The 26,994-nt window shown below is 41.8% G+C and overlaps 1 protein-coding gene across 3 annotated transcripts; it reads left to right on the plus strand.

Annotated features, from left to right (window-relative positions):
* The first annotated feature begins 1,000 nt into the window (after positions 1-1,000).
* Positions 1,001-24,303, plus strand: acsf3 (acyl-CoA synthetase family member 3). 3 transcript variants are annotated; one of them, XM_028402518.1, is made up of 10 exons: positions 1,001-1,081; positions 1,881-2,676; positions 3,989-4,144; positions 8,105-8,259; positions 9,106-9,251; positions 12,119-12,216; positions 12,664-12,790; positions 21,212-21,346; positions 21,443-21,554; positions 23,633-24,303. In XM_028402518.1, exons 2-10 carry the CDS (start codon positions 1,960-1,962, stop codon positions 23,745-23,747), a joined length of 1,761 nt encoding a protein of 586 aa, XP_028258319.1. In that variant the 5' UTR covers positions 1,001-1,081; positions 1,881-1,959; the 3' UTR covers positions 23,748-24,303. The 3 variants fall into 3 exon arrangements, with proteins under 3 accessions (XP_028258319.1, XP_028258318.1, XP_028258320.1); XM_028402517.1 differs by having other exon boundaries at positions 1,038-1,090; XM_028402519.1 differs by having other exon boundaries at positions 1,072-1,143.
* The last annotated feature ends 2,691 nt before the right edge of the window (positions 24,304-26,994 follow it).

The following is a 26,994-nucleotide window of genomic DNA, read 5'->3' on the forward strand; positions in this document are numbered from 1 at the left end:
CGGTCAGTTTTCGGTTGAATCCGTAAAAATGCAACAGTGCCATCTGCATCAAAAAAGACTGAAGTCTGTACAAATGCCCTACATATAAAAGACTCTCTGGAAATTACATAGTAGTTGGAGTAGCATTGCATTCCCTTCAATACCGCTTTCCCCACGAAAGGGAACGAGTGGTCTTTGACGATACTATTCCTGAGAGTGGAGGGGAGTTCTCTGAAACAAAGGCTCCAATTTCGTTAGGAACATGCCATCCTCGTTTGCAGTGTAGGGGGTTTGGGGAGGGAAGTGAAAACTTTTTGAACGTGTGCCATGTCTGTACCATTCTCTTATCTGAGGCCCGCGACTGCCAGCTGGCGGCTGAATGTGCCCACTTGCACTGTGATGATGAAGCCAGCCAAGCTAGTTGGCACACTAAGTGGTAGGACTGGCATGTGATCTAAAGCCAAACACAGCTCTGTGTGGGGTAGATGTATATGTATGTCTGTGGTGATCTGCTTCTTTGCTTCATCTGCAGGTCTTCAAATACTTGGTTGGGTGTGGTGGGGGTGGGGTGGTGGTGTTTCCTCCCAAGTATATCCAAGCTGAGTAAAGAAAAACAGGATGACAAACTACAGCACAAGACATTCTTAAACATATATAATTAATGATACAATTATCTGAAACTAGCTGTCTCTGGGTCTTTAATAAAACTCAGGAAGGTTTGCAATTAGTGTTTGTGCCTCTAAAATCTAGTTCAAAGCAGCGTATCAGATTATCTGTAACATTTAAAATTATACAGTCTATATGCATTTGTAGCCTTATAAAAATAAGGCTACAAATTAGCTTAAAAAGTCCCTACTGCAGCCTAAAGCAATGAGAATTCTGTAAGATGTGAATCTCAATACTCAATATTATACGTCTAGTGTGGTCAGCGTCATACACTAGGGCGATTAAAATAGATATTTTTAAAATCTCGTCCTCCGCTCAAGAGGTGAGTTTGTCGTGTGTACTTACGAGATAGGAACTAATCAAACCGCTCGTGTTTCGTGCCGGGCGATTAGAGCTGACGTACCGTCCTTCACTACAAGAATTACCGGCGTTTGCTGTAAATCAGGTGAATGTGAAGCAGTAAAATGAGAAGATAAGCGAGGAAACAGAAGACTGACAGTACTTAAGAAATATTTATAATGTTACATAATGTAGGAGTTTAATGAATATCGTCTGTGTTGTGACTGAGGTTCCGTTAGTTCGTCATTCTCTGTTTGCTAAATAAAGTCAAATGTGCTGACAGTCAGCATCACGTGAACTTAACAAACCTTGATTCTACTCGGTTATTTCTGGATGCTGTCATTAACGTCGGCCTCTCATTTAAGCACTTAACATTTTAGGTATCGTGGAGAGTGTGAAAGGCGTTTAAAAAGCTGCACTCCAACTTCGTTTTTATGTTTAGAAAAAAATGTAAAGACGTTATTTTAAACACAATGATATTAAACGTAGGACAGTAGTGGCAGCTGCTCTCCCATTTTGCTGGTAATAATTATCATGTAAATATGGGACACACTTGAGCAGCAGGTTGACACACAGTGACAGTGAGGACTACAGCTTCTCTGCCTGTGAAAACAAGTGTGTCTGTTCACCCAGAGCGTCAGTATGAGTTATGATTTGTTTTTTATGTGGTTTACCCAGAAGGTCTTTTAGTTGTTATATCAAGCATTCACAAACTTCCAAGCTTAAAAGTGATCATGGCGAATAACCCAGGTGTATTTAGCTTGTATTAATGAGTTTAATGAGAGATGAATGAAAGTAAAACAGGTGATTGCTCTGTAGTCATATTATGTAAAGTGCTTAATTAGATTTGATGTTTATCTGCTCTTGCTGGTTCCTAAATGCCCTCTTCTTTTCAGCTCACAGATACACAAGAGTCTGAGGACGGAGCCACCTTGAGCATCTATCTTTGTAGGGCATGATCAGCTGGTCTCAAACATGCTGCCCGGACTTGTGGCTGCTGCCTGTCACTCTCTGGAGAGGTGTACTTTGTTTCAATGGAAAACCACACTTTACAGTCCCTTGGAGCCGAGAAAATGGCTGCTGAGAACTGTGTTTCAAAGACAAGCTTATAAATGGACTACAGCTCCATCATCAAGGACTAACCAGAAGCCAGTGTTTGCCAGAGCTCCAGCATTTGGAGAAAAAGTTGCGATAATAGACAGCAGTGGCAGCCACACCTATGAGCAGCTGTACGGCAGCAGCTTAGGTCTTGCAAGTAGAATCAACACAACTTTAAACTGTGACTTTGGGGGTTTAGAAGGCAAACGTATTTCCTTTCTGTGTGCCAATGATGCCTCTTATACAGTGGCCCAGTGGGCAGCTTGGATGAGTGGTGGGACAGCAGTGCCACTCTACCGAAAACACCCACCATCTGAGCTGGAGTACATAATCTCTGACTCCCAGAGTTCACTTCTGGTGGCAGCACATCCTTATGCTGAAACTCTCGAGCCTCTGGCACAGAAGCTGGGACTGCCATTTCTGAAGCTGCCACCTACATCTGACCTGGGCACATTATTAGATGGGGCAAAGGCAGGAGAGAAAGAGACGGTCATCACAGACTGGGCTGATCGACCATCCATGATCATCTACACCAGTGGTACCACTGGGCGACCCAAAGGAGTTCTACATACACACAGCAGCATCCAAGCAATGGTAAATAATGCCTTTAAATCCACAATTACTGCAAAGACTGATCAAATTATACTTTTTAACTTACTTATTACATTTATTGAAAAAGAACATGACACTTGATCAAAATAATGGTGGAGAGAAGTCTTGAAATGCCTCATTTGTATGTTCCTTTGTTTGTATTAAGTCAGATGTGTTGAAGAAATATATTCAGTATTAATTTTCAGATATATTTAGAAAACTAGTGCATAATTTAATTGAAATAATAAATAACATACTTAAATAATAAAAATAGATTGTCTTGTCATCCAAAGAATGGCATAAATAGGCACATGTGGCAGAATATGATGATTATTACATCATATAATTAATATCAGTATTACTATATTGATTTCATGGCCAAAATTGTGTAAAACACATTCCAAAATTTTAATTAATATTTGTGCATTTTAGTAGTTGCTATACCATAGTGATGACTTCATTTCATATTGCCATTAAACTAACACATAAATTCATTAAATATAGCCATTTTTTAGATACCTCCGCACCCATATTTGACTCCCTGATTAGCACATTTTTTCTTTTGTTTCAGTCAAGCTTCCTGAAAAAAAATCTCTAATTTATGCCATTAAAGATTTCCTGAAGACTTCCTTGTATGTTTTTAAGTGAAATTGACATACATGTCCAACAGTGTGGAAAATTAAATCACTGTGAAAGGAGGCAGAGCTTCATTTGTCTCTAGTTGGATCAAGTGAGTGAGTGAGTGAGTGAGTGAGTGAGTGAGTGAGTGAGTGAGTGAGTGAGTCTGTTTTCCAAGGCAGCATCAGTTTGTCAGGGTTCCTGCAGAGCTCTGCTGTCAGGTTAATGTGAATGAAGAGACAAACTTAAAAGAAAATGTTCACACTTTCAAATCTGAGCATGGACTTAAGATGGCACTGGTCTGCATGTTTCACTTCCACCAGTTTGATTTGAACCACTGTGGGTGCCTGATAGTGCCAGAAATAAATGCTGCAGCATTTCCTATTAAATGGATAAGGATCATACCTCTAAATCCCTGATCTAATCATCGAGAACTTGTCAAGCTGTTGATGTTAGGATTTAAAATGCAGACTTTTAGTCTCAAATCAGTTACTGGAGGTTTGATCGCTGTATCTTTCTGCCTGTGAAGAACTCGCATAACTCAATACAAAGCTTGAGATAATGTCTACCAATAACTAGCTTAATAGCTTAAAGAAGGTCATTGTGCAAGAGTGCCTAAGTGTAATTCCCTCAAGCTGCTTTGTCTTTAAGGTATGATGGCATGCTGCCAAACACTGTCTTTCTCTCTTCCCTTCAGGTCCAGTGTCTGGTTTCAGAGTGGGCATGGTCCAGAGATGATGTCATCCTCCACACCTTGCCACTCCACCATGTGCATGGCATCGTTAACAAGCTCCTGTGCCCTCTCTGGGTGGGCGCCACATGCATCATGCTTCCTGAGTTCCAGCCTCAGAAGGTGGAAAAAGTCACTCCTATCCGTTTGCTATCACTCTTGATAAAAAAAAAATCTCTTACTTTTCGAAGGCTCGGGGTCTGACCAGCTAGCTCAACAGTAAGATGCATGCTGTGTTTTAGATACAGAGGCTGGGTGTGGACAAGGTCCTGCTGGCTTCTCTGTCAGGGTTTCCCCTTCTCCTTGCTTTTTTTCATCTCCCTTTCTCCTTGCTTCATCCCCTCTTTCCTCGTCCCTCTCTGATTGTCAAACTAAGTGTTTGGGGCTCAGTGATGAATTGCCCTGTGTGGCTTTGTATCTGACCAATGCCGACTCACGGTGGGGGCTTAAGCAGCAGATCAATCGATGAGCTGACATTGAAGGATGATGGTGCTTGTTTGGCCCTGAGAGGGGAGGGGAAGATGGGGTGCTAAGTGTGTGTGTGTATGTGTGTAGGTGTTGCTTTTAGGGAGTGTAGATGCTCATGAAATTCAGTGTACTCTGCGTGGGTTTTTGTTTGTATGTCAGGTACTTAATGACTTAATGGGTGTGGAAAAAGGCCCTTAAAAGATTTACAGTCATGTTTAAGAGATAGTACCCTGTCTTTTAATTCTATTTTTTTTCTTTTCAAACATAAAATTATCTGATTGCAGTGGGTCTTAGTATTAGACAATTACAACCTCAGACCAACAAAAACACACCATGCAATTATTCTAAGACATGGAGGCAATACTAAGTACCTCCATGATTCAGTAGTTTGTAGATTTACCTTTAGCAGCAATAACTTGAAGTAATTGTTCTTGTGCTTGACAGTGAGTGTGAGGTGTTTCTGCTGCGATTTTTGGCTTCCACCAGTAATGCTGGTGAACATTAAGGCCAAGCAACTCCACTTTGCTCTCATCTGTCCATAGGACATTATTCCACAAGTGTTGTGGTTTGTTCCGGTGCAGTTTTTTGAACCTCAGTCGTGCTTCCATGTGCTTTTTAAACAGAAGAGGCAACATTTACAAATAAACTGTACTTGATCAGTTTTCTTATAATTGTGTCATCAAGGGCATTGACATTTATTATGCTTAGTGAGGCCTGTGAGCTCTGAGATGTAGCTCTTGTTCTTGTTTTTTTTTTTGTTTGAGCATTGTATGGTCTGACCTTGCTTGGACACCCACTACTGCAACTGTCTTGAATGCTTTCTACTTGTGATAAATCTTCACTGTAGAACATTAAACTGAATTTTTTGGAAATGGTTTTATAACCCTGTTCAGATTGATGTGCTGCAACAATCACTTTTCTAACACCATTGCTTATGTCTTTCCTTCTTGGCATTGTGTTAACACACACTTCAATGCTCCAGAGCAGCAGTTGTATCTGCTTAGTATTGTCCATGTGTGTTTTTTCAGTTTTTACTAATACTAAGACCCGCTATGATTAGATTATGTTTTACACAAACAACATACAGTTTAAAGAAGGGGTATAAACTCTTGAACGTGACTGTACGCATCTGTCAACATGGTTACTGCTACACTATAATAGCGATCAGTAGTAAACTGATATCCCTGACCTTGTGCACCAAACTCCAAAACCCATCTCCCTCCCTCAGAAAAAAAGCCTTTATTCTCCGTCTCCTGAGGTTACAGTACATTGATGAAGTGATTGGTAGTCTGTCTTTTCTATCCCCTAAGATCTCCAAAGGGTAGTCCAGCCAGCAGAGGCTGACATTGATTTTTTTTTTCTTTTTTCTGATTTTGCCCAGAGATAGTGGCAAAAATTTCAGTGCAGGAATGGTGATCCAGTAAATCGCAGATAAGTCTATTTCAAGTGTGCTGCACAGACTGATGGGAGCAGAAACTCTCAGTAAATTCTGCAATGTTCAGATTTATTTGTGGCTCACACAAAGTCATTGAGATGTTCTTCCAGAGGGATCAGTTTATTGTGTTCTAACAGGCAAAGGCATTTTATTAAGTAGCCTAATTGATGGGGTGCAACCTGGAAACACAATTGTCTGTTTGAAGTAGGTTTGAGGACTCACCCACCCCTTTTTCACAGAAAAAAAGCTCAGAAAATGTTTGATAGTCTCTCATTTCCCTTATCATCATTTGAATGTTTTGCACTTATTGATATAATATTAGTTACACTGACCTGGCAGTTACTAGAAACTGAACATTTTTATTCATCCATTTAGAAGCATGCTTCACAGCAACACCTGCATGCTACTTGTTTTCCACTGTGAGTTAGGAACACATAAAACTGTATAGATCAAAACAGCTAGTTACAAAGATACAGTTATTTGCTTAGGATTAACTTGACTTTTGGAGTTTTGGCTATAGACACTTAAAAAAGTTTTATCAAACTAATCATGACCAAAGAATACACAAACTGCATTAAAGATCTGACCAAGCATCAAAGTCAACTTTTGATACCTGACGGTTTTCAGTAATCAGGCCTGCTGACACATTGACATTCAGCAACCAGTCCTCCTCAGAAAGAATTGGCAGTTGTATGGGAGTCCCACGTGGAGTGCAGGGCATGAAGTTGTTTAGGATGCAGGCCGAGGCTCTGGGTTCTCACCACATCCTGTCCCCTAGGTGGAGGCCAGCTCTTTGACGGACATAAATTGCCTTCCTCTCCCCTCTTGAGTAGACTTGGTGGAAGCGCTCCACTGCACATGATAGACACCACCCAGAAATGGTCAGGGCACGCTCAGTTAATAATCCTCCTCTCTGCATGACGTTTTTGTATATACATGAAACGTATATGTCTGCAATGTTTAGATCAACTTGTGATGACACTGTGAGAAATGCAATTGGGATCTGATTAAACTCATCAGCTTTATTTGTGTATTTTTTAGTTCATTAGAGGTTGAGGAGGTGAGAGGAAGATAATTCGGAAGGAAAGGTGAGTCTGTAGTCAGGTCAAACAAAGGAGAAGTGGAAGGAAGAGTTTAGAATTTGCTGGCACATTAAGAAGGATGCGGTGTTACTATAGGTAAGAGTGATGATGGGAGAAGCTGCATTTTTCTGTGAGTGAGTATGTGTCTAGGTGTGTATGGGAGAGAAAGAGAGAGAGAGAGAGGCTGCAGAGGCAGTAGAGCAGGAAATTACGAAATGGAGAGAGAAGGTAAGTGAATGTGAGATAGGGAGAGGGGGAAAAGAATGATGAAGGGAAGATGTGGGGTCAGAGATGAAAGTAGAGAATGAAAAAGAAGCACTTGGGAAATGGAGGTAGAATGAAAGAAGAAGTAGTGAGGATGAGTAGACTGAGAGGGAAGACAACTGGAGAGGTGCGTTTTGTCTCTCAGAGAAGAAGGGTGGGAGAGAGTCGGGACTTACAGAAGCTGCCGTTCACCTTCACTTAATTCATTCTGTCGTCCCATCCTCCCATCGTCTGCTGCAATGTACCCAGACTGTGTGTATTAGTGGGCGGGGAGGAGTGTGTAAAATGTCTTTGTCCTTGAACAAGTGCTTTTATGTGATATTCAAGTGGTATTTTTATATGTGCATGTAGTTCAGGATGCATGTTTATATCCATTTATACCTGCTTATTTTTAAAGCAGTACAGAGGACACGAGTGACTCCTTCTCTGACAAAAAGCACATTTGTCAAAAGTAGCTGTACAGAAGGTCTTTTAAATGGCCAGTGTTGCTGCTCTGCCCTACAGCGCTCGTCTGTTTTCCTCCTCCTGACCTTTACATCTTGACTTTTTTTCTTGTTCTTTTTTTGTTGCTGGTTTGACAGGTTTAATATGAGGTTGCTGTGTGTACTTTACTCTGCCATTTACATTAAAAAAAAAGAAAAAAATGTTACATTTTCTGTTGCAAATGGAATAAATGTGGTAATATTTTAATTTGCAATGCCCTGCTGTTACATACACTGCTTTTCCTTTGCATTTTGTTATCATTCCTCTTTCTTCCTTCTTAAGTTGTATGTTGTGCTCCTCTCTCTCTCTCTGTGTGTGTGTGTGTGTGTGTGTCTCTGTCTCTGTCACCAGGTGTGGGAGATGCTGTTGAGCTCCAAGGCTCCCATGGTTAATATGTTCATGGCTGTGCCAACCATTTACTCTAAGCTGATCCAGTACTATGATCAGCACTTCACACAGCCTCATGTGAAGGACTTTGTCAAAGCAGTCTGCAAACAGAGAATCAGGTACTGGGTGTGGGATCAATGTGGATTTGTCTATTAGAGGATTTTTTTTTAACTTTTACAAAAAAAATTATAATTAATGTGTTTCCATATAGAACTCAAATGGCCTGAATGGATTAATGCAGGGTTAGTGTTGTGCAGAGCCTTCACTGAGCACCCCCCAACCTCAAGGGATAATTGGAGCTTAATTAAAGTGCACCATGAGGAAAATGCTTTGTCTTATTTCAATGGGGGACGATTATGATTTATCTCCTATAATTTGGAGACTTAGGGAGATGTAAGCAGGAAGTTCAATGTTGCCATGAAGTCAGTTAGCCAAATGTTGACAGACATTTCTGGTTTCAGAGCACCTTAATTGCTCCTAAGAGCTGTATGTCACAGCCACTGATGTTGCTCCAACTGCTGACTGTGTGGATAGGTGGATCAAATCAATGGACCTGGCCGCAATTACTAACTTCCTGTTGCTCTGAGAACACCAGCATGCACCTGTTCTTTTCACCTTATGCACTCCCTTCACAGTCCCAACCCTCCTGTGACTCTCCCTTAAAGTTTGAAAACTTCTGGTATATAAAATATTTATGCTTCATATGCTGAGGCCCTCACAGTCACCAGGATTGAACACCGGAGGGAGATTTTGAAGCGAGTGTGTGACAGCACAATCAAAACAATGAATAACAGATTATCCAGTGTTCACACCCCCAGTATCATGGCTAAGGGTGAATACTCAACAGGAGATGTAGATGTGTCAGAAGATCCACATGAAAGGCATTCCAAATAATCTAACAGCCTTGACATATTTCACATATTACCTGCAGAGTTTCATTCATGTTCTTCCCTCTCTCTCTTCAGGCTGATGGTTTCGGGCTCTGCGGCTCTTCCTCTTCCTACCCTGCAGCGCTGGGAGGAGATTACAGGACACACACTGCTGGAACGCTACGGCATGACAGAGATCGGCATGGCACTGTCCAACCCTCTCAAGGGGCAACGCATCCCAGGTACAAACCGTACCACAATCCAGCTGCGTTTCAGGATTTCTCATCTCTGGAGGATGACAAAACAAATCATGTGACCACAGGTTTTAAGAGTACAGGTCTGTGGTAGAGTGTGGTGAGGATACAAGATAGCTGCTGCTCGACAGGAAACAAATCCTGAAGCTTAAAACCTAACAAAACAAAAATAAACAAAGATTTCAATTTTACTGGGTGATGTTGTTGCAGATACAGTAGGTGCAGATTAGGGCCGTTGCCCCCTTGTCTGGGCGGTCTATCAGCATTTATTGCAGACTGGCCACATCTACCACAAGTCAACTTTCCTACACTCTTGACCAAGGAATGCAAACAGTTGGTGTGACCCAATTATCTTCAATTATATCACCCATTTCACTAGTTTGACTGCTTCAACTTCTGTTGTGTTAGTGACAAGCCGTTTTCTCTGATGTGATGTCAGTTTAAACCCCCTGATCCCAACTAGACCTCCCTCACACATACAGAAACAAAGGCAAGGTCTAGAAATGAGGTCAGACTGGTGGTGGTTGCTTTCTTCTCCCCCCTTCCTCTCTCTCCCCACCATCTTTCCTGTTCCCCAGCCAACACTTCCTCTTACAAGTAAAGCTAATTAGCTTGCAGGTGGATTGGGTAATCCTGTGTCTGCTGTTTTGTTGTGGTATTCTTTTGTTTGTTTGTCAGGGAATGTTTGGCATAAACTGAGCAGGTTGTGTTTGATTCCTCTCAGGTGATTATTAAGACTGGCTTCAAGAGGTCTGTGGCTCTATTGATGTTTCCGCTGCAGCGCTTGTGGAAGATGTGTGTTTGTTTTCATGTGTGTATGTAGGTATGAGTGTATTCAGACATGAGCCTTTGCCTGTTTGAGTCAGTGTGTTTCTGTCTTGCCTTTAAGTAGGTTAAAATGGATCAATAGCAACCGCAGGAAACACTCTCAGAAAAGTGAAGTGGAGTCGCCCTCTCTCTCTTCTGCCACCACTAACAAAATAGAAGACAATTTAGCTCTTAATATGCCTTATTCAGAGCAATTTTAAAATTAATCTGTACTGTATTGAGGACATCTAACTGGCCTGATTTTGTTGTGTAGCTTACAGTTTTAGAGCATTTCATATTAACAGCAGCAGGGTTTTCTAGGTCATATTGCCCTTGCTGAGATGTAAACATGTGAGATTAGTTCATCCTGGTTATTTCCATCTAATTATTATCTCACTCTGTTGCCCCTTTCATCTTTTGATTCCTTTTTGTCCTACTTTTCAGCCTCTTTTGGTCTTTTCAGAAGGGATACTGTGTTACAGCTGTCTTTTGTTAACTTCTTTGAAGAAGAACAGAACAATCCACCGTGAACTTTGACATTCCTCCCCCTCTCCACGCAGACCCAACCAGCATATAGCAGTCATAACATGTCTGAAAATGATGCTCAATCTTGTTGAATCGTTGTGGTAAATTCATTTTAGTGACTGTTTTTATTATTTTTGTTGATGCCATTTTTTTCTTCAATTCAGTGAAGAAATCAAGGAAGATTACACCCTCTACACTTCTTCACCCCAGTCAGAGAAAATACGGTAGATAGTGTTTCGCGTTTGCCATCACTTATTTAACAGATTTCCTAAGAACTTCAGCATTTTTCAAAAATCACATTACTAATAACAAGTTTAATCAGTAGACAGAAGAATTATTAACCAGGCTTGCTTTGGCTCAGGTGTAGTAAAGGTAATGGTGTGTGTGATGTGTCCATGGTTGTGACCACTCATTACAGATTTTACATTTCTGTGTTCCCAGTTATTCCCAGATGAGCCTTTAATAAATGTTTACCTGAACACTCCTGATGATTGACAATTAGCAGAACCCTATCAGTCTTAATCTTAGGTGGAACTGTCCTGGTCTACGCTTGTTTTTTATAATGTGTTGTATTGTCTATGCTGTAATAGACAAAGCCACCCTATTATGCTTTAGGTCTCTCTTCATCTTGTTCACCTGTTTGCAGCTGTTGGAAACAGCGTTCAGGACTCAAACTTGTTTGTTACCCTGCTTGTTCACTGAGAAGCAGCCTATAGCTACCTCTGTGGTCACTTGGTTTTCATATTGATCTAATCAACTCCAGTCCTGATTACAGGATCAATATGAAGTGAGAGCATCATTCTTTTATCAGGACCTGTCCTGCTCTTTATTGGGAGAGCAGTAGTCTGTGAAATGGCATAATGGCCCAAAGGCAGCCACGCACACACACATGCTCATAGACAATACCTCCGAGACCTTCTCCGTGTATTCCCTGATCTCCTCTATAATTACTTAACTCAGGAGGTTATACTGCACACATACATGCACACATACACATCACACTAAAGCTCAAAGTTATAATCACTTCATTTTTTGACACTTGATTCTTATTGTATTTCGAGACTTGTCGGCTCATTTTTATGCTTTGATCAAGCACTCAGCAGTGGTGAAAACTGAAGGACTGAACTCTATTGTACAGTCAATTCAGAAACAGCATGAAGTAAAGTGCAAACCAGATCTATCAAAAACAGTTCTGTTTCATTGGAACTTTACTTGATGTTGATGAAAACGGCTGCATCAGGCTCTGCTCAGAAATCCCCATGACTGTCCAAGTAAGCTGACTTAGTGTGACTGAGACAAATTGCTTTTGGTGTTTTACAAGCTCAGCACACCATTTAGTGACCAGTTTTGCCCTACAGATAGATGTTAATGCCATCTTGAAGAAGAAGGCTCAGGGCCTGTTAGCAGCACTTCACTAAAAGGTTATAGATGGTCACAACATTGTATATGTCTGTACTATAACCAAAAATGATCCCATCCCACTTAATAGTTAATGGCCATTTTTGTTGTTGATGTGTTGACAGGTTCTGTGGGGTTACCACTTCCTAGTGTGGATGTACGGATTGTTATGAATAACACAACCAACACCACAATTGTGGAAGGGAATCACAAGGAAACTCAGGTAATTAAGTAATTAGTCTGTGTATCTTTGGGAAGTAGTCCAGGTTTAAATGCAAAGTTTGGACACACTAAATGTGGATTTGATTTGCTTTTATTCTGTTCATTGTACTTTTCATGGTATTAAGCTTTGAAAGCATCTCACTTTGGGTGCCCCATTACCTTAATTCTGAGCCCCAGCTGCACTATATAAACCACGACACAGATAGTGACTGCACTGTTTCTAAAATATGTCAAATGTATTAAATATTCTGAAGCTCTGTGCATTTATTACCCACAAGACTACAGTATTTTGCTTCCTTTATGCAGGTTTTATTCATTTTAAGATTCTTGTCTTTCTCAGGTAGTACATCACCCAGAGCATTTTTATGGCTAATTTAAGAGCACTCAGCTCTTCTAAACTGTCTATTCTACATATCCTGATGTCTTCCTTTCTCTGAATCTGCCACAGGTACGTCCAGGTCTGGAGGGGAAAGAGGGGGAGCTCCTTGTTCGTGGTCCATCAGTCTTTAAAGAGTATTGGAACAAACCCCAGGAGACCAAAGAGACCTTTACTGACGATGGCTGGTTCAAAACAGGTACCAAACCCTCTTCTCCTGCTTTCTCAGCTCATCACTGTGCATACACACATACATTCACGCAGTTGATCTGTAGGGGGTTAATTTTGAGACTGATTGCAGCTACATGATTGTTACTGTATGAAGGAATCACAGGAGGGGAATGTCATGTCTCAACATTTTTTTGTCTTTGTTACAGACTGTAGTTTTACCAAACATTTTTAAACACAGTGAATAAACAGACTCCAGTCTTGGAAGCCTTACACACACAAATTGAGAATGCAGGTACCTTGTGTGTCTGTGTGTGTGTGCATTTTTGGGGGACTATGAGGGAGTGATAAATGGACTATGTGTGTTTTTGGTGCTGCAGGGCATTTTTCCTCCTAAGTGGTTGTGACTGCTCTGGGTCTTCAGGAACCAAGTATTGCTCTCTCGCTCTTCCTCGCTCTGGTTTCTGTGTGTGTGTGTTTGTGTGTGTGTGTGTGGTAACACAGAGGGAAGCTGTCATCAGAGGCTTTCTCTCCCTGCAGCCCAGCACTTCTCTCTTTACCCCCCTAAAGGAGCCATGCTTTGCTGCAAAGCCACTGGGAGACAGGCGTTAGGTTGGCATGGGGGGAGACTGAGGAGTGCAGGAGGGAGGGCAGAAGCAATTGGAGCTTTGAATTGTCATGTAGACGACAGGAAATAAGAGCCAGAAGCAAAAAAGTGAGGAAGGAAGCTGGAAGTATTGAGCTTGGAGATGTGGTGCTGGAGGGTTTGGAAAGAGTCATCTACAAAGGGTGAGAGTGGAGATGGACAAGGTAGGGATGGGGGGGGGGGGGGGTAAGAGGTATGCAGTAAGGAATGAGTGAGTGAGGGAGAGCGAAACAGGGTGAGGCAGTGGGAGAGCAGGGCATAGTGTGTTTAATTGGCTTTGCAGGCTGGAAGGACAGAGATCCAGAGCACAGCACGTTGCTGTCACACTCCATTACAGCCACTGGCCACATAATGAGAGCCTGTGCAATCAGCTCCCCACAGACCGGTCCCTCAAGCCACACACACACATAGACACACATACTGTGGACAGCTCTGTAGGAAGCTATCACACACATTCCTTGCCCACCCAGTTTCCCGTGTTGCCTGATGCCAAGTGTTTGGACATCCAAGGTTCCAGGAGTAAAATACCTGTTTATTTTCTCTTCAGATAATGTTAATGTAGAAACTGTTATGCTAGAATGATTCAGACATCATCAGCAGAGTTAGAAAAGATTTTATTTATGTCCACATCAATGTTATCAGTTAATGTTTTTTTGTGGCTGGCTTTTCCTCCTCTCTTGACAGTCCGCTCCCACACAAGTAACTGTTGTCCACACACACACACACACACACACCTGCCATTTCCACACAGACCCTCTCTGTGTAAATGTCTGAGGGCGGAGAGGTGTTAGATGGAGACTTCTTGCACCTAACCCTCCTCTTAGCTTTCTAACTCCTCTCTCACACTCTTACCCAGTTTTGCCCTCACACCTGCTCCCGGTTTCTCACTGCACCTTTCTGTCTTAACGCTGTGTCTTTCTCACACTCCAGCTTTGACTTGCTAACTCTGGGCTGATCTCTTGTCACCTTTACATCGAGTGCTCTGTGCTCTGTATCTCTTATTCTGCTTCCTTCAGGTTTTGACTGTCAGGCCAGCAAAGAAAGATCAGCACTGCATTCTGGGTACCTAACATTTAGACAACAAACATTTACAATAACTGTAAAATGAATTTTTACAAATAATTGCCTGTGATCATTTTGCACAGTGTTCATAAATTTGTCTCAGGGTTTTAATATACAAGTCACATTTTATTCATACACAAGCTTTCTGCAAATATCCTAAAAACAGCTTTTTTGTTTTATTATTTTTTTGAAAATCTTCTATAGTTTTACTCAGGACACTCTGGAATTTTATACACAAAATGTGAAATAATCTGATGTAAGCTTCTGTGTCTAAGCTACATCATCAGACCACATTTTGTTAGATAAGCCATGAGAATTGCTTTGAGCTGGAGTTAGAAAAATGTTTCAAGTGTGGATGATGTACTCTTGGAAAAAATAAAGCTAATAGGACTGACAGGCGACTAGAAAAAAGAGGGAAAGGAGAGATCGCCAAAGAAAAGTGAAGTTTAAGAAGCAGAGAAGGAGGGTGAGAGTTTAGATCAATACTTTCTCAACTGGCCAAAGGTGTCTTCTCTAGTGTGAGTAGGCGCTGGGTAGCATGATTGGCAGCTTTATAGGGAAGCTGTCACCTGAGTGTTCTCTCTTTCCACTCATCTTCACAAACATCTCTGAGCGCATTGATCCCCTCTCGCTTTTTTTTAACCCTCTTTTTGTGCTCTGCAGTGCTGTCTGTCTGCTCTCCACGGCTAAAATGAGAGTTCACATTGAGATTGTAAAAGCTGCTTGTTGTTGGAATGGATGTTCAAATGTAAATACGGCAAGTCGAGGGCAGCAGACAGAGTTGAGAGGAGAGCAGGAGATAAAACTAAAAGTGGTGCTGCTGCACATTTGGTACTAGAGAGCCCAGCTCTCCTCTCAGAATGTATTATGATGTTTTGAAGGCATCTGAAATGTTTGAATACATAAATTAGTAAGGACTTTTGGGAAAAGAGTGAAGCTTAGGCATTAGCAATTTCCAAATTTTGCATTGCAGTGATGAATAAGGAGTTTTTTTATTGTAGGAGGCAGTGCAGAGAAGAAGTTGTGCTGGGGCTGGGTGTATTAGCTCTGCCTTATCTAGCTTTTAATTATTTAATTAATGAACTGCGAGAGACTCGGGCTCAGGGGCAGAACTTAACAAGAGGGTTCGTTTTACCTCTGTTTCACACTGCTAATGGCCTATTCCCAGAGAACCTATTAGTGTGAGTCAAGTGAATCCTTAAAAAGCTACAATTAGCAAGAAATGTGGCAAAATATTGTAAGTGATTCTTTTTGGGTTATTTTTGTTAATCTCCCAGGCTTGAGCATGCTGCATGTGTTAATGCAGAAATATTAGACTTCTCAATGTCACACAGACTTTATTCTGAAAGAGTTTGATAACCACTTTTGATCGAGAGCGTCTGTCTCTGACTGTCTCTGTCTGTTTGTGTGCAACCAAGAGAGAAGTAACCCCAGCTGTAAAGGTGAGCTGCAGGTCTGCGGGGTAAATTCTCAGCAGACAGACAGACAGAAGTGTGGCTCATAGCCCGCAGAGCCATCACTAGTCATTTGTGCATCGTTCTTTTGCTCCCAGCTGTGCTCTCCTCTTCTCTGCCTCCGTCGCTCTGTGTGTTCCCAATGTCATATTTCACCCCAAGTTACATTGTGTCCTCCTAACTCCAATGTCAGAGCTCCCTGTGGGATTCATTCAAAACCCGACCCCCCAGCACTTAGTTTAAACCAGCGGTCCCTGTCATATTTCAGCTGAGATGTCAACACATGGGGCTACTTCTTTTAATAACACCAGTTGCAGGTAAATGTAGTTAAACACTGGTTAATGTGCCACTAAACACCAGGAGTTTTTTAGCAAGCTGTTGAAGCAGCTGTGATTCTCTTCTCTGTCAAATCTCCTGCAGAAAATGTTTAAATAGTGATTTTACCATCTCTTATTCTGTTCTTCTGTGGATGGTCTGCACAAAAAGAAACAAGACATGCTGAATTTCAGAAGTTTTGGAATCTGGTGTTCTTTGTCTTCAGGCATTATAATCCTCATCTGTTTTCTGGAGTTGCTGTGCTTTGATGGAGATCAGCTTTGTGTGATTTACTGCAGAGTAGGTGCATGTAAACAGCAGTTAAACAGTTTCCTTGATGAACATGGCAGATCTGAGACAGACATCAATCCTCAACTTCAGCCTGTTATCTGCTGTGGAGAAGGCAGCCCCAGCAAGGAATATAATCAGTAACATTAACATAAAGCAATTCAAGCTCCTTTAATTGCATTATATTAAACAAATTAGATCACTCATCCAAGTGCAAAGTGCCTTCTTGTACGATATTAATTACTAAAAAAGGAGCTGTGACAAAAGTTAAGGATGATAAATAATGTCAGAGCTGAGATTTCGCTGCTTGGCTGTCTGTTATTTATCCTCATTAACACTTCCATCTAGGCATGGGGCTTTAATGTGAAACATTAATATTCATATATGCTAAGTGTTTACAGTCACTTTGAGAGGAGGCACGACTCACTTTTAGACCTTTCTCATCTTTGTGCAGATAAGACTGTCCTCTCCACGGTGATGGAGGATGCTCAGCTTTAACCTGCAGTGTGAGGGTTTAGGTCATGATGAATGTGTTGTGACTCCACTTCATGTAGACAGAAGCATCTCCTCAACAGGCATGCGTTAAACTTTTTAATGGTGCTTGTGTATGTATAAACACTGCATGTTTCTCGAATCGGATCTCTAAATGTGTAAACTTTTTGAAGTAAAAACTCGCTACAAGTTTCAGTCAGTGTTTACCTTTAAATTTTGTAAAAACAGTGGAAACTGAACAAATAACTCACAGTGTTTACCAGGATGCTTTTACTTGAGAGTTTGAAATTGCTTTTATAATTTGCAACAACATATTTTCTGAACTACCCACTGAAGTATCAGGAAGTCAATTTTATTTTCTTTGTAAAGTTGCAGTCTGAGCATTAAGTTCAAGCCAGTTCATGATATATATATGAATGTTGACATGTTTTTTATTCTATCAGTCAAAGTGTAAAAGCTAAATGCCAGCCACATCTCCAGGGTTGAGTGGAGTGCGCACACAAAAGCAAGTACAAGGTACTTAGATCACGGTCGCTTTTATATCACATTGATTTACAAAGACTTGTGTCTGTGTGTTTCCATAACAGCAGAAATCTGTTATGGGATTGTAAGGTCGTGGCAAACTAATGGATGAATTCTGTCACCTCCACAGAAACTGTTTCTGTGAATTTGTGCTTGCCTCTCTCCCTTCCTGACACCTCTGCAGCGGTGCTGCTAGTGGCAGCAGAATGAAGTGTTTTTGTGATGTTGGCCTTTGTCATATGCCACACTCTGCCCTTTTCTTTTCACACGCTACATGTCCAGCTGCCTGTGTTCCTGATGTGTAGTTTTGAATAGCATATTATTTTTGTCAAGGCAAAGAATTGACCGCTGTCATCAGTGAGAACAATTAATAATTTATCAAAAGCTGTAAAAATACTTCTCTATCTTGTCAAATCATACTTTTCTGAGAGTTTCCAAGTGGAGTCCCAAGTCTGCTTCCCTGCAAGCTCTGAGTGTTTGTTGAGTGGGTACTCAGGGAAAGAGGCAAATAGTTTGATGGGTAAAGAGCCCACAGCCTGGTTAAGCCAGGAGGATTTTACCTGTCATGTCTAAATTTAAGCTCCAGTCTGAGCACACAGCTAAATATTCCCTAGTATACAGATTTCACTTTTATCACATTATGTTTTATATTTAAAATATGACAGCAGGAATGGAAGCTATTCATGTTTTTGTTGAAAAAGAAGATAAATTCACAAGTTCTTTTAAAGGTGATTTGTTGTAGATTATTTGATACCACTCTTCTCCACAATGTTATTTTTCTTGTTAACCAAACAATAATGTATGGTTTCAAATATTTCTGTCTTGATTTTCTGCTGTTCTGTAAAGCCAAATAATGCCATATTCTTGGTTTCCGAAAATACAACGCCAAAGTTTCCTCTGCCCTCCATCTTCACTTAAATTCTTGATCTGTTTTTAGTTCCTTTTTTTTACCCTGTGTGCCTTCACTTTCTTTAATGCCTCAGAATGAGATGAAAGCCCAGTGCAATTAGGCTTCTTATCGTTTTAATTAAGAAAGCCATTCGGCCATATCTGCCTCAGACGCCATAACACATAATGGCAGAGTCTCTGATGCCTGAAGTAGTTAGTGATTGTGTGTGTATGTATGTGTCGTGCGAGTACATACAGTATATGCGTGTGTATGTGTGTAAGTTCTAGTAACACAGTTCCCAACAATCTCTCTTCACCGCCCGTCTTTCCTCTTTTATCAGTCTGTGTTCTCCAATCGCTATTCCCACTTGTGCGTCTCTCCAAACAGGCTGTTCTATCCCTCGTTATTTCCTTCCCCTCAAAGAGACAAGGTCAAAGAGTCCTGTACAACTACTTCAAACTCAATTCAACTATGTTGTCTGAGTCTTTTCTTTTCAGCCCTTTTGTCATAGATTGCTTCATTAATGCAGTTTCTTAAACGTTTGCAGCCAGATGGATGGATTTTCCCGTGTTTTTATATGCTTCAGCTTGCGCACACACACACACACACACACACACACACACACGGGGGGCACACCAACAGCTTATCAATGTGTGTGTAAACTGCTACATAAGATGAGAAAGCTACATGACTGTAACCTAATTATTCCTGCACGATTTTCCTCTAACCCTCATTCTAAATAGGAGGAGAAGAGGGAAAACTGTAACTACCCTGATAGTGGTGTTAACACCCTACCAAGCTCCTCTACTCCCCCTCTGCTCTCTCTCTCTCTCTCTCTCTATCCATCCTCCCTCTTCTCCTCTGTTACCCTGGCCTATCAGTGAGGAGCAGTGGTCTGTGAAGAAATTCCCAATATCTAAATTTACACACTGTATCAATCTTGTTTAATAGACTGGAAAGCTTATAGCCGCCGTGGCAAGCCGGCAGAGAGGGCAGCAGTGATAAATTGTCGGTGTGCAGGCGACAGCCGCCCGTGATGTATAATGAAATATTTATGATTTATCCCAGCTAATAAACTGAAATGAAGTGCATGATGTATGGGAACAGATGGGCCCTCTATTGATGCTGAGGTGGAGAGGCAAGAGGGGGAAGAGGAGACAGGAAGATAGGTGGAGCAAGGGAAACAGGAGATGTGATGAGAGATGTTTGAGAAGTAGTAAGGAAAAAATGAAGGGTAAGGATGGGACAAAAAAAGAGAACAAGAGCTGTTTGTGTTTGGCTGATGCTAGTGCAGGAGAAGCTGTAGTAAGCAGTACCTAAGATGGATAGAGGGATGCTGGGTTAGAGTAGAGAACAAATGGGATTAAATGATGGCGTAAAGGACAGACAGAAGATGGCAGTAAAAACAGACCACCATCAAAATATAATCCTTCTCCTACAATGTCTCATTGTGTTGATTCCAGGTAAGACAGGCGCCGTGAGTTTCTTTTATTGACTCCATATTTCAGATGTCGACTACTTACGCAGACACTAGCAGCTTAACCTTAAATGTTCCAAACAGAGCAGCAAAATTTAGAAATGCAGAGCTATAAGACTAAATGATTATTTTGATTTTGGTCTGTGTGGCAATTTGTTTCCAGCAGCAGACATATATAACTCCAAAACAATACAAAACAAACATTTATGTAATGGAGCAATGCAAACCGACAGAGGAGAATAAGTTGGGTAGGATGCCAGGGGCCCAGGGAGAGACTGCCCAGATGGCAGTGCTTTATACACTTTGCACTCTGCTCAGCACAGATGTTGCAGGTTCAAGCAAACAAGCCTCCAAACTCCACCTACTATCTGCCTGCATGCATGCATGCATAGAAAACAGATGGCAAAGAAATGCATGCAGGCTCGAAAAGTCAAGGTTTTGAAGAAAGTGTACAAAATTTTGTCACATTTGTTATTTTTCAATGAGCTTTCAAAGATCATTGTGTACACTGTCTGGAGTTTGACAGTATGGCGGTGCAGGTGAATTGTTCCATGATGTCCTACCACCTTCTGTCCCTGACCTTTACTGACCCCATGCAACCCTGCACCCTTAAACAGCACACCGCTTAACTTCATCAGTCACACACACACACACACACACACACACACACACATCCATTCCCTTGGTACCAGCTGTGGACGCACCACCTGTAATAATCCAAAAGGACATCTTCCTGTTCCTTCTTTTCCTCCCTCCTCTGTCCATTTTTTCTCTCTCTCTCTCTCTCTCTCCCCCCGTCTCCCTCCACTCATCCATACTGACCCATTTTCTCTGCTCGTCATCCCCATGCCCAGCTGCGCCCCTCATCCCACATACTGTACTCATCCTCCCCCACACATGTCCCCCCAGACACCTGTGTGTGTGTGCGTGCGTGCGTGCGTGCGTGCGTGCGTGCGTGCGTGCGTGCGTGCGTGCGTGCGTGCGTGCGTGCGTGCGTGGGTGTCTGGAGGATGTCGGGGTGAGCGGGTGGGGGATCCTAAACAGTCATCCATCCACTGACTGCACTTTCTCTGTCTTAAACACACATACATGCTCACACAAACACACATCTCTGGGCATTAAAACTATGTTTTAATGCACTGTGTGTGTTGTGTTTGTTTAATCAAATTTCACACAGACTATTTTTCCAGCTCATGTGAATATACGCTTGCTGCTTACACAATCAATGTAGATTTAGTAACAAGATTTTTTGTCTTCTCGCTGACCTCCCTCTTTTTTTTCTTCATATGGACACGTATGTCCTCTAGGAGACACGGCTGCCTACAAAGACGGTGTGTATTGGATACTGGGCCGGAGCAGTGTTGACATCATCAAGAGTGGTGGCTACAAAATCAGCGCACTTGAGGTGGAGCGTCACCTTTTGTCTCATCCAGACATCGTAGGTAAGAGTGATAGTGATGAAAGTTTAGTTAGACAGCAGTGCATTTTTGGATCTTGTGATTTAGGATTCTCATTTCTGTGACATTTGATCTCTTTAGATGTGGCTGTGATCGGATCCCCGGATGCCACGTGGGGTCAGAAAGTCACCGCTGTGGTGCAGCTGAAGAAGGGGCAGAGCATGACCTTGCCAGACTTGAAGACCTGGGCAAGGTATTTTGATTTATAGCTGGAATAGATTCCCTTTGTTGACTGCTTGTTGGTTGTCTAGTTATTTTTATGCTTTACCAGCTACATAGATAGGAATAGATGAGTAGTTGTTAATAGGTTTTTCACCCCACCATTCCCCACCATTGATTGTCACATGTGACACACAAGGACAGAACACAGAAACACTGAGTTTCCACAGTGTCACTACATTCATCAGTAGAAAAATATACATCAAGTTTTCTGTTAGAAGCGCAATTAAGTCATTAATAAATTGGAATTCTTTGCAACATTTTGGTGCCAAGTGGTTAGTGCCTACAGGAATATAATTTAATTATCTGACTGCTAGACCCTCATTTCTTTAGCAGAGCATTGTTTTGGACCAAAAGGGTAACGCCACTAAACAACTGGACCACCTGCCACCTTTAAAAATGCTTTGCGGCCGCAGGTGGATACCCGTACCACCAGTGGAGACTGTGACCTGAATAACTTACAACTAATCCATCATCCTGACTTCACAAAAACAAAACACAAAAAGAGCACCATTTCCCATTATTGTAGAGGAGCACTGACCCCGTCTTGGTTAAATCTTATTAAGTTGATCCAAGAAGACAATCTCCACAGCTCTCCTCTTTTGTCAGTTCGGTTGTAACCAAATGGAGGTTCGTAATTCAGACTCTCCGAGCAGTTCAGCACACATATCCCCAGTGACTGGCCCTGAAGTCTTCAGATCAATAAAGAGAGGCCAGAGATAGACTAATGAAGGGGGACTTTGTCCTCTGTTTTTTTTTCCATCATTTTCTAAATGTCAGTGGAGTTTATTTTGTGTACAGCAGACAGTTACTAGTGACGTGCAGCCCTCCACATTGCAACGACACAAACATTCGTCTTCTGTTTTTCCTCTATCCCTTTCATAAGGGATAACTATTTCACTGGCTCTCGCACCATTTGTTTACCATCTGTTTTTGTCCTGAGCATCATCCTTTTACATCCCACCAATGTCATCTATTCACATCTCTGAATTCTCTATGAGCGCAATTTGTGTGTGTGTGTGTGTACAGCTTTGTGTGTGTATCACGGCTGTAGGCTCCATATGGCGTGGGGATGTTAGAGCCTACTGTTACAGCCTGCTGGTCCAGTATGGTAGATTACCACTGCTGCCTGTGACCCAGGTTAACACACACACATACAAACACACACTAACAAAACATGCCCACACAACAGTGTTTGCAGCCAGAGGTAGTGCCAGCGGACAGGCAGTGCCAGCACACAGCCGCTGCCGAGGCCAGGGTGTAGGGGAGAGAGAGAGGGAGATAAAATGAGACATAAACAAGTAGATGGATGCTCACTCTTCAGTGCCCTGGCTTCAGCTGTCAGTCTGAATCTCTATCACACCCTCTGTGCCCCACACTGCCTTCAACACACACACACACACGCAAACACACTGCCCTGAAGAAATTGGTGACACGAGCAAGCCCTATTACAGAGACATGTATGTATGCACATATACTCGGTCACACTTTACTCAGTGAGTCAGGGAGATGAAGGAGACATCTGCTGAGAGCAGTGATGGCAACCGTATGAGTCATTATGCTCACTCGCACAACAGGAATGCACACACCAACACACAAACAAACAAACTAGGTTAGAAGATAATAAAAAAGCTCCAGGCTTCAAGACTTGACGTAACACCCAGGCACTCAAAATGGAAAAAATAAAACACTTTTAATTATCCCAGCCTTCTGTTTTTTCTTTTATTATTTGTTTTTTTTATTTCATCTCATAGTGATTATATTGTTTTGTACGAAGGGAATTGTCTGTGTCTGGAAGGCGAATTGGGGATATTAGGGAGAAGAGCTGCAGAGTGTATGAAGGACATTTCTGTCCTTATCTCAAATGCGCTGCCACAGGGCTCGCCTTTGTTTGGCAATTGTTTTTTGTTTTTGTTTATTGTTGTCGTTTTTGTTGCATATGTGTGCCTGTGCATGTTGTGTGTCCTTGTGCATGTTCGTTGTCACTATTTAGTTTGTGTGCATCCCCTTTTTAAACATCCTTCAGTGTGTTAACATTTGTGTCTATTGCAGGGAGTACATGGCGTCCTACATCATTCCTACAGGCCTGGTGTTGGTGGAGGAGATGCCGAGGAATCAGATGGGCAAAGTCAACAAGAAGGACCTCATGCGACACTTTTTTCCATGACTTGACAACTTTGGGGTGCTTAAAGTTAAAGAACTGCAGGTGTTCATCACCTCTTAGATGTTGCTTCTGGACTTTTCCGACAAAGATTACAGACTAAAAAATTTGTAATCCCCTAATCACAACTGCACAATGCTTACACTGAAAGAGAATTATCACTGCTGTTTTATTGATTATCATGTGCACATTATTGTGCACATGATGAGGTTCATAAAAAAGAATAGAAATGGAATACAATATTGATTATTATGTTTTCATCATTGAGGTACATAATCACCTGTACTTGTGGTATCTTTTTGGTAGCTTTAAATAAGGCTTTAATATCTGTGTGGACCTTTGAGTTTTAGAGAGCATGCACATACTGTGGCAGGCTAGTTGGCTAGTCTGCTGTCTGTGTCCAAAAATATAGTTTCTTAGCGAGAGGCGCTCATTTTGTGCATATTGAGACAAATACAGGTCAGGACACTAATAATTCAGCTGCAACTGAGTGAAAGTCTACTAAATATGTTAAAAACAGCTCAATTCAGTCATAATATTGCTAAACTGAGCTGAAACACAACGAAATATGTTGATGTGTATCTGCTGTCTGTGTCATAGACCCACCTGAAGCCAGTGAAGAGATTCAAATCATTGTAGCCAGACATATTGCAGTGAAGCTGTAAATAAGAGTTTGTTGTGTAACATTTTCAGCATTTTATCAAAGAGCCAGTTCAGCCTAGTTTTTGCTCGCTAAATTGTATTCACCATTATCAGATTCAGTACTGATCCAGAGTAAAAAATACACTTAATCACACTGTGGCTGTGTTGTAAAAAAAATGCCTTATTGCGTTATTTTGATATTTTATTAATGTAAATGGTGGGACAAGAGGATTCAAATACTATACAGAATATTGGGTGATGAAACTTGATCAGTAAGAAAACACTGCAGGTTATATTAACACACACACAGATGCAGTTGAAATGGCGCACAGTGTTAATCTGAAAAGTGCGTGTGTGAGTGTCTGTGCAGCTGTGGTTACACAGGTGTGATGAGAGCCTGAAGGCGCATTCTCTAGTAAGGCATAACACCACAGCTGGATGCCCCGCACTCCATCTGACTTACCCTCTCACTCCGCTCGCTCTTCTCAGCTCTCATCCTTTCTCATCTCCATTTCTCCAATACTTCGCCTCTTCTGTCTTCATCACAAGTCACAACAGATTGCAGTGGCATCGGGACCAACTTGACTTTTGAATGAGCCCTGGCATGCTGCCAGAAATGGCAAAGAGTGTGTGAAGAGATGAAAGAGAAAAGGCACAGAGAGGAGAGAAAATATAAAGTAGGACTGTCAGAGAGCCCTAACAAGAACTGGCTAGAGAAAGTTGATATGAAAGAAATGAAAAAAACAGCATAAGCTTTTCAATAGTGATATGGAAAGGATTTAGTAAGGAAGAAGGGCAGAGGGAGGAGTCACTAAAATAGGGTTGAGATAAACAGTCATGATGAACAGCCAAAGAACTGAAGATGGAAAGAAATACAAGTGCATCCCCCAGCCGATACAACCTCCTGTCCACACACACACACACACTCGTCCGCCCACAGTCACCAGAGACCTGATTAAGAGAGCAGAGCTATCGATCTGTGGGCTGGCAGGCTAGGATGGATGAGCAGGCAGGGCTGTAGGAGCACCAGAGGACAGCTTCAGTGCCCCCAAATCCCCCTGCTACCCCACCCAACCACCCACTCCAGAGCTGGTAGTCGGCCAGGGCCACGGGCAAGAAGTCTAGGGCTGCCACACCAAGGCTGCAGCCAGCAGCAGAGGGTCAGCATCAAAACTGAAGAGTGTGAAGGTGGTGCGCTGTAATAGGTGCACTCTACTGTACAGGACGGGTTTCAGTGCTCGCCTGGTGCACACAGGGGGGAGGGGAAGCTAGTGGTTATTCCCTGGACTCGAGCTCGATGTAGTACTCGTGCCCTTGAACTGTCTCCACCTCCTCTTTTTGTCTCTCTCTCTTCCAACACACACACTCAGACATAGTCCGTCTATGTTTGCTGGAGCATGGTGGAAGAGGTTGTCTGCAGATGGCTGCTTATTGGGCCCCAGGGTCCTGGAGGGCGGGTTATTGTGGACACCGGTGAGGTTGTTTATGTGTCTGAGACACAGAAAGTGAAAGTGGTAAAGGTTAAAAAAGCAGGTGATAAGTTTATGTTGTGTTTTTTTTTTCTTTTGTCACTGTTTCACTTTTTATGTAAACCTCTCTGCAGGGTGGTATTTATGTTTGTGGACAAATTTAGCTTCCTGTTCATAAGTTGTTACAGGAGGCAGGTGGCATCACAGGCTAACAGACAATTGGAACAGTATTGCATTTCAAAGAGTTTTCCTTCATTGCACCAGGCACGCTGATCACATGCCACTTCATTTAATCATTGATTCATTTTCTCTTCCTGCTTTTCAGAATCATATCCCAGCATTTGTCTGAAGGCTGAAGGCAGGCAGTTTGCAGGTTTGTCAAAGAGAGGACAGAGATATGTGAGCAGTCAGTTAAGTAAACAGAATAGAAGACACGACACAAGTGCAATATACTGTATATTTAATCTAGAGTACTATGTATTTTAAAGACTTTAAACTTTAAACAGAGAGTGAAATACTATTTCTCAGAATGGTATTACATAATCTGGTCTTCAGAATGTGTTAGACCAGCCTGCAGCAATGTAACTTAGCCTGACAACAACATAGCATAAAAGTGCGACAACTTTGCGACTTTAATAGTCATTTTTACATTTTGGATTGTAATGATTAACACTATACAGTATAGTCAGTGATGGAGACTATTCCAGCTATCTATGGAAGAGAGTACACCCTGGACAGTCCATCGCAGGGCAAACAGATTCTCTTCTGCGTGGACTGTGGTTTTTCAGTAGCTACTAAGGCATCGATTTCTCTAGTACAGATCTCATAGATTTGGACTTTTGCATGTTACTAATGTGAATCTATTGGTCTATGTGTGGTGTAATGTTTAGTTGTTGTAAGTTGTGTTGTTATATACATATTTTTGTGCAGTGTACCTGTGTGAGGGCACTGGGTACTGCACAAAAGCGTAAAACCTAATACAAAGTGTTTTCATTGCTACTTATATTTGTGATATAATTTTCTGATTTACCCATGGTCCCCCTGCATTCTCTTGTAATATTCTGCTCTCTAAGGGTTTGCATTTGGACTTTGTTACTTTGACATTCAATCTCTGTCAGTCTGACTCCACAGAAGTCTCAGCC

The sequence above is a fragment of the Parambassis ranga genome, chromosome 3 (genome assembly GCF_900634625.1).
Source record: "Parambassis ranga chromosome 3, fParRan2.1, whole genome shotgun sequence".
NCBI lineage: Eukaryota > Metazoa > Chordata > Actinopteri > Ambassidae > Parambassis > Parambassis ranga.